Source organism: Nyctereutes procyonoides, unplaced genomic scaffold (assembly GCF_905146905.1).
Source record: "Nyctereutes procyonoides isolate TBG_1078 unplaced genomic scaffold, NYPRO_anot_genome, whole genome shotgun sequence".
NCBI classification, from domain to species: Eukaryota; Metazoa; Chordata; class Mammalia; order Carnivora; family Canidae; genus Nyctereutes; species Nyctereutes procyonoides.
In genome coordinates this window covers 3,600,675-3,621,779 of record NW_026575041.1, presented here as the reverse complement: position 1 = coordinate 3,621,779, position 21,105 = coordinate 3,600,675, and the positions used below count along the sequence as shown (strand labels likewise).

The 21,105-nt window shown below is 37.2% G+C and overlaps 1 protein-coding gene across 1 annotated transcript in view; it reads right to left on the bottom strand.

The window, feature by feature from the left end:
• Nucleotides 1-21,105, bottom strand: part of RNF169 (ring finger protein 169) — an 81,329-nt gene that overhangs the window by 39,079 nt on the left and 21,145 nt on the right. Inside the window, exon 2 of the mRNA XM_055320342.1 lies at nt 9,725-9,798. Coding sequence (XP_055176317.1) covers nt 9,725-9,798 — 74 coding nt within the window. The remainder of the gene's footprint in view (nt 1-9,724; nt 9,799-21,105) is intronic.

Here is a 21,105-nt window from a genome sequence, read left to right as displayed (position 1 = left end):
AAGGGGCACCTGGTTGGCTCAGTCGGTTAAGCGTCTCCCTTGGGCTCTGGTCATGATCCCAGGGTCCTGGGATCAAGCAGTGGGTTCCCTGCTCAGCTGGGAGCCTGCTGCTTCTCCCTCTCCCTCTGCCTGCTGCTCTCCCTGCTTGTGTGCTCTCTCTCTCTGTCAAATAAATAAATAAAATCTTTAAAAAATATTGGCATAAATTTAAATTTATTGATATGGAAAGTTTCACATGATATGCTGAATAAAACAAACAGTAAAAATGGCTTGTATAGTGCAATTCCAAATTATTTTGTGAAAAATCTTAAGCTTAAACATTTAATGTAATTATTAGATGGCAGGATTACTGGTAATCTTCCCTTTCTTCTTTAAATCTTTTCATCACCTGAACTTCTTCCCTTTTTACAATTCTGCTCACTTTTATAAGCAGGAAGTTTTTTTAAATTTATTAAAAGCTTCACTAATCAGATATTTTTACAAAATAAAATGTTTTTTTTTATTTTTAAGAGTTTTGTAACAAGAGTTGCAACTCTTCTATAAAATTCCCTAGTTTGGCTTTCATAAGTAGCACTGAAATGATTTTAAACTATTCTCTAAACCATGAAAACTATTATACTAATAAAATAATCTTATAACTACTTACTGATCCTCTCTCCTCACAAATCAAAGAGACAAGGAAAGATAGCACATTGCAGAAATCACTTAATAGCCTACTATTATAATTACATTTGATTAGGCGTTGAATTTCCCAAAGGTTATTTTCTTTGAAAAGCCGTAAGTTGATAAAGTTGCTCCCAACCTTGTCTGAATAGTTGCAAATGGCAAAAGAAGAAAACAACCAGGTTCAACATTTTTAGATTTTCAGCAACAGCTAATTGTTCTTCCTTCAGGCAGTCAAAATGACAATTTATTGTTTTGAGAGTTTTTCCTTCTTAGTACCATATAGCTTACCTTCTCTTAAAGATGTACTATGAGATATCATATTTGTTTTATGGCTCTAGAAATAGGCACATCAGCACCTGGCAAAAGCAGGCATTTCCTCAAAGATTACACAATAATATTTCAGAGGAATAAGAAAAAAAGAACAAATATTGGAGAAAAAGAACACTAGAAATCTTAAAACATATCTAGTTCTATTGTAAGCCAGCTATACATCCCTATGCAAGTCATTTATCTTAAAAGGAGGAGCTCTGAAACTAAATGATCAATCAATCAATTCAATCAGCATTCAATGAAAACCTATGTCCAAGATACTACAGTAAACTGCCTCTACTCCCTTCCCATCCATGATTTCTCTTTCTGCAGTTTCAGTCTGGAAGTAAATGATCCTCCTTCTGATATATCATCAGATCAATAGTAGCCTAACGCTACATCACCATGCCTACTGACCTGACTTCATCTCATCACATAGGTATTTTATCATTTCACATTATCACGAAAAGGAAGAGTACAATACAATGAGATATTTTAAGAGACCATGTTCACAGAACTTTTATTATAGTATACTGTTAAAATTGTTCTATTTTATTATTAGTTATCATTGTTAATCTCTTACTGTGCCTGATTTATAAATTAAGCTTTATCATAAGTATGTATGCACAGGAAAAAAAAAACCCGCACTATATACAGAATTTGGTACCATCCACAGTTTCAGGCATCCACTGGGGGTCATGGAACATATACCCCAGACATCAGTAGGGATGACTGTATCTTACATGCAGTAGAGAGTTAAATTAAACAAACAGATCCATCTTGAAAGACTTTACAGTCTAATAGGAAAAAAATTTTTAAAGACAGTCTGTTGCTTCTGCAGTGTGACAGAATATATATCAAACTTTCTAGGTAAATATAAGCTTTAAAAATAAGTAGATTTTCAAAAGGGGGAGGGATAAGGCCAGTCCAACATTTAGCTCATGATGCACTGCATAGCCAAATAGATTTAAATGAAATGTTCTAGTTTTGTTTTTTTTAAGATTTAATTTATTTATTTGAGAGAGAGAGAAAGCATGAGCAGGGAGGAGGGACAGAGGGAGAAGCAGGCTCCTCAATGAGCAGGAAAACCCAACATGGGGCTCGATCCCAGGACCCTGGGATCATGACCTAAGCCAAAAGCAGATACTTAACCAACTGCGCCACCCAGGTGCCCCATGAAATGTTCTAGTTTTAATTAAGTGCATTATATTTTAAGTTCATGGCATAAAGATAATAAAAGAGACTTTAAAGATACATCCTTTCAAAAACAATTAGGTCCTCAAAGTTTACTTACCTTTAAAAAATTTCTTCACAAAAGTTAGCATCAGCCTTATGGAGACATTATTCACTTCAGTAACCCATTGACCATATCTGATTACCCTGTGCTCTGGCTAAGGACTAAGAACCGCATGCTTACTACTTGAATAATTCAGCCAGCAATGGGGAGAAAATACTCCTCAAAAACGAACCAGTAGAGCAGGAGAAAAAAGAAAATGGATAGGTCAGTAAACCAATTCAGAGAAAGTCTAAACCACTCATGTGACCCACAGAATTATCAAAAGCAGTTCATCTTTCCCACTACAGAAACCAGGGAGATAAGCAGTCTAGAAGTAGAGGCTATTTTTTCCCTCTACTTTCAACCTTTCAGAGTCCAATGCTTCAAAGAAGACAAACAAGAGCATGAGGATTATATGTTTCCTAACTCTAACATAAAGCAACTATTTAACCATGTGGTCAAAACTAAGCATCTAACAAACTATATAAGCAGAAAAAATAATGATGTACAAAATAAGCTTAATCCAACCAATAAACAGAACTCAGAGATGAATCAATTTTTTCAAAAGACATAAGTGACTAATAATCTCATATAAAATAGAAACATAAAAAGATAACAATATTGAAATAATTTCTTGCTAAAATTATTTTTTATTTCAACATTCTCTGTAGACAAGAATATAACAAGAATATATATATCCATACATTTATACTCAATAGTGAATACAACAAAATTATTTCTTCAAATAATGTAACAAGCTAGAAGACACTGAGCACATGCTAATTTTCTCCTTCCACTTAAAAACCCCATAAAATGTCAGGGAAAGAAGTCAAGAGGTGCCTGGGTGGCTCAGTCAGTTAATAGTTCACCTCTTGATTTTGGCTCAGGTCATGATTTGTGGGAATGGGTTGTGGGATTGAGTTGTGGGATTGAGTCCTATGTCAGGCTCTGGCTCAGCACAGTCTGCTTGTCCCTCTCCCTTGTGCTTAGCCCCACCTTCTTCAATAAATAAACAGAAGTCAGAAACTTTTTTCAATAGAATACTCTACAAAAGCACAGGGGAAAAAAATATGCCATTAGTAGTCAGGTTTACAAATGTTTAAAAGATGGAAGCGGTTTTCACAAAGATTATAAACAGGGGCACCTGGGTGGCTCAGTGGGTTAAGTGTCTGCCTTCAGCTCAGGTCATGAACCCAGGGTCCATTGAGATAGAGCCCCGGGCCAGGCTCCCTGCTCAGCAGGGAGTCTGCTCTCCCTCTCTTTCTGCCTCTCCCCTGCTTGTGCACTCACTCTCTTGCTCTCCCTCTCAGATAAATAAAACCTTAAAAAAAAAAAAGACTGTAAATAAGCAATGCACAGAAAATGTATAAATGACCAGCAAGTATAAGATGCTCATCCTAGCTAGTAATCAGGGAAATATAAATTAAAACAAAGAGATATTACGATGCCTGGGTGGCTCAGCAGTGGTTGAGTGTCTGCTTTGGCTTGGCGTGATCCCAGGGTCTGGGAATCAAGTCCCACATCAGGCTTCCTGCATGGAGCCTGCTTCTCCCTCTGCCTGTATCTATGCCTCTCTATGTGTGTGTGTCTCATGAATAAATGAATTTAAAAAAAAAGATTTTAAAAAAACAAAGATATTATTTTTACCTGGCAGATTAGCAAAATACCAGAAATGATAGAAGTTTGGGAAGGATTTAAAGAAAGGGGACTCTTTTTCACTGTTGGTGACAAAATAAGTTGAAAAGGTCTTTTTAAAAGGCAATTTGTTAATATCCACCAAAATACAAAGTGTACATAACATTTGACCTTGAACTTTCACTTCTAGGAATCTACCTAAAGGAAGTATTTGCTCACATATGTTCAAGTGTATTCAGTACAGCATCTCTTTAAAACTGGTAGAAATTAGAAAAAACTTAAATGACTAATGATAATGGAATAGTTAAGTGAATTATGCCTCATCCATACTATGAAATATCAATCAGGATGAAAAAATATCTGTATGAAAGTCTTACCTCCCACAACACACACACACACACCATATATTGTTAGTAAAAAAAAAAAAAAAAGAGCAAATTGCAGAATAGATCATATTACTCCTCAAAAATCTGAGCTTCTCTGAAGTATTTACCATCAGACTTAACACCCACAACTCCTCTTTGTGGTAGTCACCTCTTTGTCAATTCCCCTTATTCACAGAAAAACTTAGCACCTACGTTTCTCTCCAACTACACTATTGATCATTCTTGAAGATTTCAACATTAGTATACTCTCAGTTCCTTTACTTCCTCCTAAAGAAGTCTTTTCCTACTTCAGTTGTCTACTCCCTGATCATACTCTAAACCTCTTCCCATCCAGTAACTAAACTACCTCCCAGTCTCACTTTTAAGCCTCTCACATTTAGACCACCACTTCCCAGCTTTCCAGCTTCACTTATATGCCAGTGACCCTACTTTTACAATTCTATCACCATCAAAACCTCAATCCACTGACCTTACCACATTTTCACTGTCCATTGTGTCCATCATCTCAATTCCCTCCTTAAATTACCTCCTCTAAAACCATGGTCCAAAACTAAACAACTTCCTTGTATACTTTTTTTTTTTAAAGATTTTATTTATTCATGAGAGACACAGAGAGAGAGGCAGAGACATAGCAGAGGGAGAAGCAGGCTCCCTGTGGGAGGGCGCGGAGCCGATGTGGGACTCGATTCCAGGATCCGGGGACCTGAGCCAAAGGCAGATGCTCAACCACAGAGCCACCCAAGCATCTCCTTTGTATACTTTTTCCAGTCCACTGTATCACTCACTCTGTCATTCTTCTAGCAACACCTAACCCTGCTTAAACCCAACACACTGCTTAATCCCAAAGTGCCCTAATTAGTCTTATTTCCATTCTTGTCCCATGAGTCACCAGACTTCTAGCTACCTACCCATTATCCATTTTTTCCTTTCTTTCCAAGAGAACCCAGATTTTACTTGGGAAGTTAGTAACCAGCTAAAACACTCTGCTTCCCAGACTCCCTGGCAGCTAGAGATCGTCTATGACAGTGTACTATGAAGCACATGTGAAATCACTGGGTGGGACTTTGGGGAAAGCTCTTTAAAAAAAACTCCATGTCTTTCTTCTTCTACTTTCTGTCTAGATATGATTCTAGAGAAGGATCAGCCAACTCACAGTACAAGTAAATAGGCATAGTTGAAGAGGTCTAAATAGAAAGACAAAAGGAACTTGACTTCCTGATGTCATGAAGCTGCTGTATGTATCAGCTTTACATCTGGTTTTTGTTACTTGAGAAAAATAAATTTGTTTGGTGGGGGAATGGGGTAACTGGGTGATGGGCACTGAGGAGGGTACTTGATGGGATGAGCACTGGGTGTTACCCTATATGTTGGCAAACTGAATTTAAATTTAAAAATGTAAAAAAAAAAAAACTAATTTGTTTGGGTTGTTATTTTTGGGTCTCTCTTATCCACAGTAAATACAATTCCTAACTCCTAGGCCCATTACTGTTTCTCCCTACACAGCAACCAGAGACCTTTTAAAAGTATGAGTCAGATCGTAATACTGGCTTCATATCACACTCAAATTTAGGTTCCTTAACAGGTCAACTAGGCCTTCTTTGATCTCGCCCTTCTATTTCTCCCAGCTCATGTCCTACCAAATCCCCATACCATCCTTCTACCCACCACTTGCACACACCAGCTCCAGCCACACAGTTCTTGAACAAGCCAAACTTGTTTCTGTCTCAGGATCTTTGCATTTTGCTCCTCTGCCTGGAAAACTCTTTCCTCATACCTTCATTTGGCTTGCTACTTCACTTCTTCCAGGTAGCAACTCAAACATTATCTTCTCTGAGAGACCTTGATTACTCTATCTAAAACAGTCTTTTTGTGTCTCCTCAAGTTCCCTCTCCATTACCCTGTAACTCTTCTGATCCTACTTTATTAATATATATTACGTATCTATTTGTTTATTTAATGTCTTCTGCACTAGAATGGAACTCCCTGGGCAAGGAACTTGGGTGTCTTCTTCAGCACCATATCCCCAATGCCTGGCACACAGTAAGGACACAAAAAATATCTGATGAATAAATGAATATACATTGTGATCTCATTTATACTGAAAAGACTAAAGCATGCACGTGTGTGTGTGTGCGTACACACATGCGTGTATAGGTATATAAAGGACCTAATACACACTAAACTGCTGAAACTAGTTAACTATGGTAAAGAGCATGAGAAATAAGAAAAAGAGGGACTTTTACATTTTGTTCTGCATATTCATGCATTGTTTTTCTTATCAAGAAAACAAAATTACCTATGGCATGTGGCAAGAAGAAATCTTTAAACATATTCAGAAATATAAATCCACACATAATCATAAAATTTAGAAATTCATAACACTAGCCATAGGTAAGAAGATCTATGACTACTAAGTAAATATCTTTGAAAAGTACTATAATTAGAAGAATAAAATTTCTTATTAAACTTCTGTAGCCCTCATAAAGGTTTTTCTGTCACTTAAAGAAAATATACCAAACAAAAAGTGTATTAGTAGCATGTTATGCATCAAAATAGTAATGATAAGTTGTATAAAACTAATTTCCACTTACCATCCCCTGCTGAGTAGAAACTTCTAAGGATATTCCTTCCCTAGATATTCAGCAAATAATTATATATTTACTTTGTTTTGTTTTAGAATATATGCACTCTAAGAGACACCTTTTTCTCTATCAAGTTCTCCATCCAAGTGTCTAGTGTCTTTTAATTTTTCTTTACAACTTTATTGAGGCATATTTTACATGTTATATAATTCATTCACCTCAAGTGTATGATTCAGGGACTTTTAGTAAATTTACCAAGCTGTGGAATACACCATAAATGAGTTTTAAAAATCTTCACTACTGCAATTAAATCACTCATGCCCATTTATTGTTAACCCCCATTTCCACCCCCTACTTCAACCAACCATTAATCTCCAGTCTGTCTCCATCACATTTGTCTATTCTGCACATCCCCTATAAATGGAATTATACAATGTGTGGTCCCTTGTACCTCATTCTTTTCACTTAGCATCTTTTTGAGGTTCATCCAAGTAGTGGCATGTACCAGTAGTTCATTCTATTTTATTGTTTAATATTATTCTACTGTATAGGTATGCCATATTAGTGCCTTTTGATTTTATGACATGAAATTCCATTTTCCAGGTGTACAATGGATGCCAGCAACTTGGGTACTTGGGAGTTGGGAGGAGGGAGCCATACATGTCACTTATTTAACTCAAATGACACAAGTGAATGTTTTTCAAACCCAATCCAGTTTATATAAGGTGAGACTGTCCTAGCTTCGCTTAACATCATTCTGCCATTGGTCCCTTTTATATTATTTTATTTTTTTTAAGATTTCATTTACTCATGAGAGACACAGAGAGAGAGAGAGAGAGGAGAGAGAGAGAGAGAGAGAGATGTAGGACTCCATCCCGGGTCTCCAGGATCAGGCTCTGGGCTGAAGGTGGCGCTAAACTGCTGAGCCAACTGGGCTGCCCTGCTATTGGTCCCTTTTATTTTTTTTTTTTTAATTTTTATTTATTTACGATAGTCACAGAGAGAGAGAGGGAGAGAGAGAGAGAGGCAGAGACACAGGCAGAGGGAGAAGCAGGCTCCATGCCGGGAGCCCGACGTGGGATTCGATCCGGGGTCTCCAGGATCGCGCCCTGGGCCAAAGGCAGGCGCTAAACCGCTGCGCCACCCAGGGATCCCTATTGGTCCCTTTTAAAACCACTTTTCTATCCCCTCCTAAAAGGAGTAAAGGTACAGTTCCCCAAGGTTTCTTTCTCTCTCCCAAAGCTTATAAAAACTTCTACTCTTACAATGCATTGTTTTACCTCCTTTTTCTACCTCCAATTCCTTACTTTATCTTCAAGCTGATAGCTTTAAAATTTCCATATTCTCCAAGTTTGTAAAAAGGTTTATCAGAATTAAATATCTGCAGATTCTAGAATTTTATTCAAGAGGAATCTGTGGTTCTTTTTTTTTTTGGGGGGGGGGGGATCTGTGGTTTTTTTTGATGTGGTCCCTAAAAAGAATTTCTTCCTATGTAGAAAAAAACTTTTGTAAGTGATTTAAAAACCAAACAACCCTCACAATAGAATACAAAAGGAGTATGAGGACCCAAGTCAACATCTGACACTCTCATTTAAAAGAAAAAGTCGGGGCAGCCCCAGGAGGCGGTTTAGTGCTGCCTTCAGCCCAGGGTGTGAGCCTGGAGACCGGTATCTGGTGTTGAGTCCCACATCAGGCTCCCTGTGAGGAGCCTGCTTGTGTCTCTGCCTCTCTTTCTCTGTGTACACACTCTCATGAATAAATAAATACTTTTAAAAAATAAAAATAAAAGAGAAAGTCAAAGAATGTATAGTAATTAAACAAAGTTTCTATTTTCTCTTTAACATGACCTTTTTAAACACTGATTTGTTCATTCAGTATAAAGTGTCACAATAATGTTATTGTATTGCTTGTTTCATAACGTCCGGTTCAGATTAGTGGATTACGGATTACGTGCCTTTATAAAATATTAAGTATCCATGCATCGAATAATTTACAAAGGTGGATAAGATATGGTGGTGAAGGGAAAGGGCTGGAGAAGGATGATACAAATCTTATACTTATTATCAGCCTTTTTGACATGTTAATTCTCTACATGATTCGCAATTAGCTTGAAAACATTGAAAATAAGATGATGTGGACATGGCTAAAATCTTTCCCAGTAGTAAACATTCTCTACCTAGGAAGTTATTTTACTACTCCTTTACTGTCCTAAGTTACAGTTCTTCTGCACTACATAACAGAGTAAAAGCAACAAAAGAGAATACCAGTTACATGTAATTAGAGGAAACTTGCAAGATAAGGAAAAATAATACAAGCTATTATTATGAGAGCTTAAATGTTGCCTTTTAGCCAACACTTAAATGCCAAGAATAGGGGCATTTAGGTAGTTCAGTGGGCTAAGGGTCCGACTTTTCAGTTTCGGCTCAGGTCAGGTTATGATCTCATGGGTCTTGGGACTAGAGCCCTGCCCCTCTTACCCCCTTGTGCCAGGCTCCAGGCTCAGCAGGCAGTGTGCTTGAGATTTTCTCCCTCTGCCCCTCCCCACACTAGCATGTGCATATGCGCTATGTTCTCTCTTTCTAAAATAAATTTAAATAAATAAATATATGCCAAGGATACATCTCTTGGTGGCTAGTTATTGTGGCAGGTATGAGACAGGCCAGGTGAACTACAGTTTCATCTTTGAAAGGACAGCTAAAAAGGGGTTCTTAGTTAAGGTTTACTCTGCTTCCGTTATAGCTATACTATAAGGTAGTATGGAGAAAGGCAATGCATCGTAAATTTTAAAAGCTCCCATTAAGTATTCTTTAATGTCATCCTTTCAATTTACTTTAAAAAAAAATGAGTGTGTGATAATGTATATACTGTACCTTTCTCAGGCTTTCATATTCTTCACGAAGTTCCCCAGGCTTGCTTAATTTGATTGGTGCTCTGAATATAAACTCTGGAAGAAAGGGAAAACAAAACACTTTTTTTAACAGGAGTTTCTAGGAAAGAACCCAAAACCTTGTCCTACTGCTGTCCCCACATTATAAACTACATAAAAAACTGTGGTCATTTTAATTTGAAAATTCATAATAAATATTTATTAAAGGGTATAAATGAGGTACAGTTCTAAGCACGGAGAAGCACTGAACAAAGAAAGCCCTTGCTTTCATGGAGTTTACAATCTTACAGACAATAAACAAGTGTGTGCATAAAATACAACTGGTAGTACTAAGTGTTATGGAGGAAAACAAATATAGGATGAAAGAAAAAAATTATCTTATAAAGAATGGTCTGGAAAAGCCTCACTAATAAAGTAATATGTTAAGGGACCTTAAGAAAAAACTACATTTAAAGTTCTTAGTTCAAAAAATAAAAAAATAAAAAAATAAAGTTCTTAGTTCAATGTTACCAAGTAACATTTTAAATGAGTTGAAGTTTTACTCATAACGCTGTATTTTTCTATTTCTTTTTCAACATTGCCAGCAGAGTATTTTCCCTGCATACAACCTGTCAGTATTTTCAGTATGTAACCTGATTTTTTATCCTTAAAAGCCTCGTGGTTTTTACTGGCCTACAGGAACAAAGTCAAAACTCTTCATTCAAGACTCTCCAAAGATGGATGACAACTTCATCCCAGTTTTGTCTTTCTCCAGCATTGGCTCTCCTAACCCTTGACTATCAAGTTACAATTGATACATACCATATATTTTTAGACTTCCTATGTGGTTTACCCAGCTGACATTGTTTTTCCCCCTTATCTCTATATATTTTTAAATCTGAGATATCCAGGGCCACAGAAGCACATAACACATGTTGGCAATATAAATAGATGATAAAAATCGAAATTAAGAACAAGAATAAAAGTTAAGTTCTAAAGGCTATCAACAAGGAGGAGTAAAGTACAGACTTCTGCTTCCTTAAAAGTACATGACACTTCTATATACCTCTATGTACATGTAGTGATCAAAATACAGCATCAATTTTAAGACTTACTAAGTCTACAAGTACTAGAGAATTGTTAGACTCGCTGTGGGAGGCAAACGTTCCACCACCTTCATTCACTTATAAAAAAAAAGGTCTGTGCTCGCTTCGGCAGCACATATACTAAAAAAAAAAAAGTCCTAATGAGTATTTTAATCATGTCCCTTAAGCACATTTCTAGTTATAGGCAAACAGTATTTAAAATCTGACGCTTTAATAGAGAAGGAAATAGAGAGAGGAACAAGAAAAACCTCAAGGCAAAAAAGTAATTTCAGTCCATTTATGGAGAACTTATCACATGTAAAATACTTCATATATATTTTTTCAGTGAATCTTCACAGAAACTTTATAAGATAGGTATTATACCCATTTTATAATAAGAAAATGAGACGATAATGACTTGCCCAAGGCCATAAAACTGTACTTGGCAAAACCAAGAGAAAAGCATTAATAGAAATAAAGAGGGAGGGATCCCTGGGTGGCGCAGCGGTTTGGCGCCTGCCTTTGGCCCAGGGCGCAATCCTGGAGACCCGGGATTGAATCCCACATCGGGCTCCCGGTGCATGGAGCCTGCTTCTCCCTCTGCCTGTGTCTCTGCCTCTCTCTCTCTCTCTCTCTCTCTGTGTGTGACTATCATAAATAAATAAAAATTTAAAAAAATATATTAAAAAAAAGAAATAAAGAGGGAAATTACATAATGATTAAAAAGGCAACCCAAGCAAGAAGATATAATAATCATGAACTTGTATGAACATACACCAAAGCAAAAACTAATAAGATTACAAGGAGATGTGAAGAATTCCAAAACAATGCAAGAAATCTCGACACCACAGTTGAAAACAGACCAGGCAGACCAAAAGGTAGTAAAAAGGTAGAAACACTGAAAAAGAAGACTAACAAATTTTATACTAATACACTTATACATATGTATGAACCCAATAAATAGAATATTTACTCCTTAAAATAAACAAGGAACAATTAAAACTACAGTGGGTCACAAAGAACTTTCAAAGAATCCGTATTATACAGGCTTTGCTCTTGGATCCTAGCTGTTGTTTTCCAAGCCAAGTTTTCTGGCTACCTGGCTGATTATTCTGGATTGCCCAATATTCTTTCTCAGTAAATTCTTTTTCTGCTTAAATCTGTCAGAGTAGATTTCTGCTGATTAAAATGAAAAACCCTGGCTGATTCCATCCTTTAGACAGAACTGTGAAATGGCCACAAACCAACCTCTAAGAACAAAAAGAGAAGACAAAGTAATAAAGAGGAGGACCAAAATGCAGGTATCAAGGGGAATTTAAATCTCCAAACACTATTCAAACAATGCTGTCATGAATGATCTTGCATGTATGTCATTTTGCAAGTATATTCATAGATTGAATTGCTGGAATCAGAATTAGTGTGTCAAAGAGTATGTGCATACATGCTTTTGTAATTCTGACAATAAAAAGCCGTCCTTCCTTCCTGTAGCCTCTACTGACTTAAGTCCTAACCAGCAACGCAAGACAGTACCATCTCCTTGTTAGCTTTTCCAACACAAGGAATATCGAAACTTTTTAGTTTTGCCAATCTAACAGGTGAAATTCTGTATCTTACATACATATTTTATAAGTGAAATCAAGTACTTTTCATGTCTGAGTAATTTGCATTTACTTTGATATGAAAGGTATGCGCATTTCCTTTACTCCTTATATAAACTTTTTCTTCTTGATTTGTTAAAGCTCTCTATAAGGAAAATTAGCCGTATGTTCTATGACTAGCAATACTTTTCCTAGTTTATCATTTGTCTTGACTTTGCTCACAGTGATTATTTTTATGCAGTTATATTAATCAAACTCCCTTTTTTATGGCTTCAATATTTTATATATTCGGAAAGATCTTCCTCAGGACAAGATATAATAGCAAATATCATGGTTTCTTCTGGTACAAAGTTTAAGATTCTTCTCCTACGTACTTTAAAAAATTCTAAATCTTGGCCAGCCAGGATGGCTCAGTGGTTTAGCGCCACCTTCGGCCCAGGGTGTGATCCTGGAGTCCCAGGATCCAGTCCCACGTCGGGCTCCCTGCGTGGAGCCTGCTTCTCCCTCTGCCTGTGTCTCTGCCTCTCTCTCTCCCTCTCTCTCTCATGAATAAATAAATAAAATATTAAAAAAATAAAAACTAAAAATTCTAAATCTTTATTTTCATTTGAGGAGCAACATAAGGAGCATAATCTTATTCAGGCTTATAAATTTACTAACGTAAGGGACTAAAAATATTTTAGTGATGGCCTGGGGAAATTATGAAAAAAAGGTTTTTTAAAGATTTATTTGAGAGACACTGTGCATGCATCCACACACATGGGGGTAGGGGGGTGAAGGGGCAGAAGGAGAGGATCTTCAAGCAGACTCCCCCACCAAGTGGGGAGCTCAAATTGGTGCTCAATCTAACAGCCCATGAGATCATGACCTAAGACAAAACCAAGAGTCAGACACTTAACCAACTGAGACACTCGGATGTCCCTATGAAAATTTTTACTTACTATGGGATAATTTGCTTTCTCTAAAATGGTTCTTGCTACCATTTAGAACAAAAATATCCAAAGAGCTTACCATCTTCATTATATTGTGTAAATAATACAAAGTTAAAAGCCTGATCTCCAACTCAGAAGTTTCCAAAATCTTGGATAAGTCACACTCAACTTCCTCTTCTGTAAAATTAGAATACCACCTAGCATGACAGACCATTATGAGTATCAAATGAGTGTAATGAGAGTGAATATACTGTAAACTATTTCAGCCAGTAGAGTGGCATACAAGAGAATCTAACAACTATAAAATTGTCTCTGGTGTTGGGAGAGAATAATTGTGGTTTTGGTCCGATTTACTTGCAAATACAACTTACAAGAAATAACGATAATGATCCAATTGCTTTGATAGGTATGTTACATGAAAAGTTAAATTCACTTTGGGATACCCATTAAGAAATCTCAAAGTTCATATATAAGGCCAAGTGGAACTCAGCATAGTGACTGAAATCTTACTATGCCTTAATTTATTTGAGAGTAAAAGGTAATGGGTAGGGTAGAGGTAAAATACCAATTCACATTCACCAAAATCAGTACTGATATAGATTAGCTTAATCCTAGGTTAAGATTAACGATATTTAATTCATTAAGAATACAAAATGCTAAAGAGTCAAGATCACTTTTTGCCCCAACAGAACTGTGCTACATTAAATGACATTGTGCCCCAAAGTTCAAAAATTACATAGCTAAATATAAAATGTGAATTTGTTCCAACATGACATTAACTTAAATATTTAATCCTATTTTATATTTTACTAATGCCCTCTAGAAATGTCAACAAGGCAAAAGAAAAATCTTTTTCCTATGAACTTGCAAAAAGAATATATTAGATTCTGATACTTGATCTGTCAATTAAGTATTTAGAAATGTCATTGCTTCTCTTTGCCTAGGTCTCATCTATCAAATGAAGATCAAAATACTGGCCAACCTACCTCCTAGGAATGCAGAAGATCACAATTAATAGAAGTAGTAGTAATCAATGAAGAATTCCTATAATAAATAAAAACAGCTAACATTTAATAAAAGCACACTACATGCTAAGTGTTACATACACATACTCAAAAAGAGGTAACATAGCAGGCCTAACTGCTGATCTTAAAAGGCCTAATTACAAGGTTGGCCCTTGGCTCACTGGTGCCTAGGAACTTGGATTTCAGGAGAGTTCCCACTCTCCCTAACTGATTAAGTACAGTTCACTACACCTAAACTGTTTGTAGTAACAACCCAGTTATGCTGACTACCTTCTTTGCTGCTGAGTCTGGAATTTTGGCACATGCTAGGCAGAGGGTGCCTGTCATCAACTTCTAGTAAAAACTCTAACGAGCTTCCCTAGTTAGCAACATTTCACATGTGTTGTCACAACATATTGCTAGAGGAATTAAGTACTTCCAGCGTGACTCAACTGAGAGAGGGCTCTGAAAGTTTGTACCTGGTTTCCCCTGAACTTCATCCCATTTGCCTTTTCCCTTTGCTGATTTTGGTTTGTATCCTTTCACTGTTATAAATCATAGCCATGAGTATGACTATATGCTGTGTCCTATTGGTACTCCTAGTAAATCATCATAATTGGGTGGTCTTGGAGCTTTCCTAACACACACACACACACATACATTCACACACCACCGACCAAAATTAAAATATCTAGATCTGTTTCTTCCTGAGACATAAGCAACACACTAGATAACTTCTAAAGTTAATGATTCAGTAACAGTGTTTTTATTTCATTTCAATTGATCTCAATAAGTTTCTCTAAATTCTGAAATTCTCTATTAAAGTCTTAACAGGAGGGTAAAAATGCTACTAGGATTTTAAACATATAGCTATAAGCTATAATAGCTACAATATCTAAACAATTTCTTTGAAGCTTTATGAAACATGGGGTTTCAATCCACTTGGACTATTGAGACTGGAATAGGAAAAGATTAGAGGGATGGCTGGGTGGCTCCGCGGTTGGGCGTCTGCCTTCGGCTCAGGGCGTGATCCCAGGATCCCGGATCCCATGTCAGGTTCCTTGCAGGAAGCCTGCTTCTCCTTCTGCCTGTGTCTCTGTCTCTCTGTCTCTCTCTCTCTCTCTCTCGAACAAAAACTTTTAAAAAAGAAAAAAGACTAGAAATATGAAAATCTTCCCTTTTCTTTCTTTCTTTCTTTCTTTCTTTCTTTCTTTCTTTCTTTCTTTCTTTTTTTAGAGGGAGAGAGGGTGCAAGCTGGGGTGGGGGGCCAGAGAAAGAGAGAAAGAGAGAATCTTAAGCAGGCTCCATACCCAGTACAGAGCCCAAGATGGGACTTGATCTCACTATTCTGAGATCATGACCTGAGCTGAAATAAGAATCGGATGCTTAACCAACTGAGCCACCCAGGCACCCCAAAATCTCCCCTTTTAAATCAAAGTCTTCTACAATATTTTATAAAGTTGGCTGGAGAACATGCATACAATCAACATTATTAATTGTACAGGATATTTTATCAAACATTATTAACCTTTCAGATTCCCTGCTTTTTAGTAAAGAAAAAACAATCATTTATAATAAAATAGTTGCTATCTGCTGATGTGGGACTTTTCTCTTTCGTTCTGCCTCTCTAGGGTCATGTCAGATTCTTCATCTCCAAAAGATAAAATTGTGGTTGAAACATGTGCAATACTACTGCTAACTAACTGCAGAGAAACAGGAGAAAACCCAGGTGACCTTGGTATGGAGATGCCTTTTTAGATACACTATCAAAAACATGACCCATGTACATCATTAAAATTAAAATTTTCTGTCTGCAAAAGACAATATCAAGAGAATGAGAAGGCAAACCACAGATTGGATATCTGCAATTGATATAGCTGATAGAAGACTATTATTTAAAATATATAAAGAACTAGGAGACGCTTGGGTGGCTCAGCGGTTCAGTGGCTGCCTTCGGCCCAGATGATCCCAGAGTCCTGGGATCAAGTCCCACATCAGGCTCCCTGCATGGAGCCTGCTTCTCTCTCTGCCTATGTCTCTGCCTCTCTCTCTGGCTCTCATGAATAAATAAAATAAAAAAAGAAAAAAGAAAAAAAAAAAGAACTAGAGATGCCTGGCTGGCTCAGTTGGTAGAGCATACAACTCTTGATCTTGGGGTCATGAGTTTGAGCCCCACATTCGGTGTAGAGATTACTAAAAAAGAAAGGGGGGGTAAGAAAATAAAATAAAATATAGAAAGAACTATTAAAACTCAAAAGTAAGAAAACAACGTGATTTTTTAAAAATGGCCAAAAGACTTTGACACCTCACCAAAGATATATACTTGGCAAGTAAGTACATAAAAGGATACTCCATAGCATAAGTAATTAAAGAATTACAAATTAAAACAAGATACCATTCCACATCTATTAGAATTGCCAAAATCCAAAACACTGATAACACCAAATGCTGGGGAAGATGTGGAGCAAAAGATTTGTTGCTGGTGGGAATGCAAAATGGTACAGCTACTTTAGAAAATATACCTGGCAGTTTCTTACAAAACTAAACATAGTCTCACCATATGATCCAGCAATTGCACTCCTTGATATTTACCCAAATGAGGTGAAAATTTTGTCCATACAAAACCCTGCACAAAGATATTTTGATATGCTTTATTCATAATCGCCAAAACTTGGAAGCAACCAAGATATCCTTCAGCAGATAAATGGATAAACTGTGGTACATCCAGAAAATGGAATATTATTTAGTGTTAAAATGAACTGAGCTATTAGAGGCACCTGAGTGGCTCAGTCAGATAAGCAATCAACTCTTAATTTCAGCTGAGGTTCTGATCTCAGGGTCATGGGATCAAAACCCACGTCAGACTCTGTACTGGGTGTGGAGCCTGCTTAGGATTCTCCCTCTCCTTCTTCCTCTGCCCTTCCCCTGACCTTGTGTGTGCACACACATGCTCTCTCTCTCTCTAAAATAAATAAATGAATAAATAAGAAACTATGAGATAATAAATGGGAAAAGAAAAGAAAGAAAGAAAGCAAGAAAGCAAGAAAAGAAAGAAAAGAAAAGAAAAGAAAAGAAAAGAAAAGAAAAGAAAAGAGCTATTAAAGACATGAAATGACATGGAGGAAACTTAAATGCATATTACTTAGTCAAAGAAGTCACCCTGAAAAAGCCACATACTGAACTGATTCCAACCATATGACATTCTAGAAAAGATAAAATCATGGAGACAATAAAAAGATCAGTGGTTGCTAGGAATGGAGGAGGGTAGGGATAGTTAGCAGAGCTCAGAGGATTCTTAGGGCAATAAAAACACTCTGAGAGCACCTGGGTGGCTCAGTGGTTGAGCATCTATCTGTTTTTGACTCAGGGCATGATACCGGGGTCCTGGGATTGAGTCCCACACTGGGCTCCCTGTGAGGAACCTGCTTCTCCCTCTGCCTATGTCTCTGCCTCTCTCTCAGTTTCTCATGAATAAATAAATAAAATCTTTAAAAATCTTAAAAATTAAAAAAATAATAATAATAAATCTTAAAAATACTCTGTACAATAATACAATGATGGATATACATTATTATGTATTTGTTCAAACCCACAGCATGTATAACAAGAGTGAATCCTAAGGTAAACTACAGACTTTGGGTGATTATAATGTATTACTGTAGGTTCATCCTTGGTAACAAATCTACCATTTGGTGAATGATATAGATGATGGGGGAGACTAAAAACACCCTCCTTAGTCCAGAGGAGTTGGTCCCAAACCCAATTCCTCCACCAGCTTCTATAGGGATTGTCAAGTGTCTCGGTAGCACAGAAACAACTACTCATCTTTCCTTCATCACACAAAAAAGACATGCTAGAAACTACTTCAGGTGTCACTGAGATGCTGAATACGTTGGTATTTGTAAATGAATCCAATGGGTGTAGTACTTTCTTAATGCCCATCCTCCAACCAGTACTATGTTTAACAGGAAGAGAAACTCTCTAATGATATTATGCCTTAAGAATGACACACATCTGTGGCTGGTGACCAAGCTGAGCATTGCATTCAGTCTAATGTGAACTGTAGGAATAGCTGTACTTCCTTGAAGGTCCTTCCTGAAAAGGATTTTCTCTGGGGTAGGGTGATGGGTTATTAATAAAGGAAAAAACAAACAAAATATAGGACAGGTATTTTTCTAATTGCACCAAAACCTCAGGAAAGAAGTATCATTGTCAAAGCATACTCAATATAAAATTAGAAGGAGAACCTCACTCAACTGTACTGAGAAGATGTTAACCTTAACAATTCTCAAATCTTAATCATCCCTTGGTACCTGACCATGCTTGAGTTTTCACATTCCACTTCCACCCCCCACAGTTCAATTTCTTATCAGTATATCAGGATGAATAAGAACTTTGGACTCACATCCCCAAGACCTAGATCCTAATTTGAATACTCCTACTTACTAGCTACTTGTCCTTGGGCAAATTAAAAAAGTCTTTGGGTGGGGCACCTGGTTGGTTCAGTTGGTGGCACACACAACTCTTGATCTCAAGGTCCTGAGTTCAAGCCCTATGTTGGGCGTGGAACCTACTTAAAGAAATGGAAAAGGAAAAAATCCCTGGGTAACATCCATCTCTATCACCACCTGCAGCACCATCATGATGGCTGGCAGTTATGTAGCACTTAAATTATGCCAGGCTCATTTCTAAGCACTTTGTATTTATTACCTTATCTAATCTTTGTATGACCCAAAGGGAATATACTATTATTCCAATTTTATAGATGAGGAAATGGGAGACACAGAGCACTTACTTTGCCCAAGGTTATACTGCTATCAGTGAAAGAGCTTGACTTGAACCTGAGCAATCTGGCTCCAGAATCTGTGCTCTTACATACTAAAAAAAAAAAAGCCTAACAGTCCTATAAAACAATGGGCAAATGACATGAACAGGCAGCTTATAGAAAAAGTAAATTCGGATGACTTATAAAACTATTAAAATGTGTTCAATTTCACTCATATTTTAAGATATTAAAAACTTTTAAAACAAAATACTTCCTTTTATCAGATTGGCAAAGATCAAAGAGTTTGATAAACAGTTAATAAGGGTATCCTTTATCTTAAAGATATACATGTGTACAAAGATACATGTACAAGAATGTTCACTGTAGATCATCACAACACTAAAGACTGGAAATAACCTACATATCCTTCAATGAGAGACTGAATAAATTATCAGATGACGAGGATGCCATGAATCTTTTTCTATATTGTCTGTTTTTATTCCTGGTCTGGTTTCTTGGTTTTTGTTAATTTTTGTTAGAATGTCATTCATTCAGGGATCCCTGGGTTGCTCAGCGGTTTAGCGCCCGCCTTCGGCCCAGGGCGTGGTCCTGGAGTCCCGGGATCGAGCCCCACGTCGGGCTCCTTGCATGGAGCCTGCTTCTCCCTCTGCCTGTGTCTCTGTCTCTGCCTCTCTCTCTCTCTCTGTTTCTCATGAATAAATAAAATCTAAAAAAAAAAAAAATCATTCATTCATTGTGTATGAAAAACTGTAGAGGCGCTGGATGATATTCTACTCCTACAGAAGATTCATCATATTCTCCACAAACAGAGAGAACGAGGGCAGATAACCTCATAATCCATTTAGGATATGAGCTGATTTAAGGCTGGCTGTAATCTTTGTAATGCTTGTCAAGCCTATCCTGGTTTGTAGCCCTCCAAGGGCCCAAGAGTCTGGATGTTTACCAAGACCACCTTCCTTGGAGGGTCCTAAACTTTTCTCTCCACTAAAGAACTGCTACAAAAGTGCTTTGCTTTTCAATAGCTTTCTGTGAAGCTTCTCACCCTTTTGTCACCCACAGTTTAAGAATCAACAAATCCTCAAGAGAAAAAAAGCAGGTAGAGGGGATGCACGTCCCTTTTCTCTGGAATCTTGGACTTTCAAGTTCTTGTTGCTCTGGAAGCCCTGAACTACAATTTCTGTAGTGCTAGCCCCATGAAGAGAACTGTACTGGCTTTTCCACCTCTTCAAGTTGCACTCTCCATTAGCCAACAAACCACAAATGTCTGAAGTCATGGCTGCCTTGGAAACTTATCAATGCCTTTATATATATATATATATATTTTTTTTTAATCAGGCTTTCCTAGTTATTCTCAGCAAGAGTTTTGCTTTGCTACAATGTTTCACCATAGCCAAAAGCAAAATCTATATTCTTCATAAGCAGTGGAGAGAACAATTTTTTTCATCATGAAACCACAGACCCTTAGTAAAGAGGGAATGAGCAGTGAAGAAGACAAAAGTGGAGAAGATTCCTTTGAGAAAATCAAGAAAGGGTTATTAACAAAGGTAGAACATGTGTGGTCCAAGTCCAAAAGAAAATTAAAATCTTACTAGGAGGGACGCCTGGGTGGCTCAGTGGTTGAGTGTCTGCCTTCAACTCAGGTCGTGATCCCAGATCCTGGGATCGAGTCCCACATCGGGCTCCCTGCAAGGAGCCTGCTTCTCCCTCTGCCTGTGTCTCTGCCTCTCTCTGTGTGTCTCTCATGAATAAATAAAATCTTAAAAACATTTAAAAAATAAAAAAATAAAATCTTACTAGGAAAGGAAAAATATACTTGAGTGAGACAATTAAAGAATGTCAAACAGTTATAAAACTAAACATTTAAGAGCTAATAGAATAGGGCTGCCTCACTGGCTCAGTCAGTAGGGCACAGGATTCTTGATCTTCGGGTTATAAGTTGAAGCCCCATGTTGGGTGTAGAGAGTACTTAAAAATAAAATC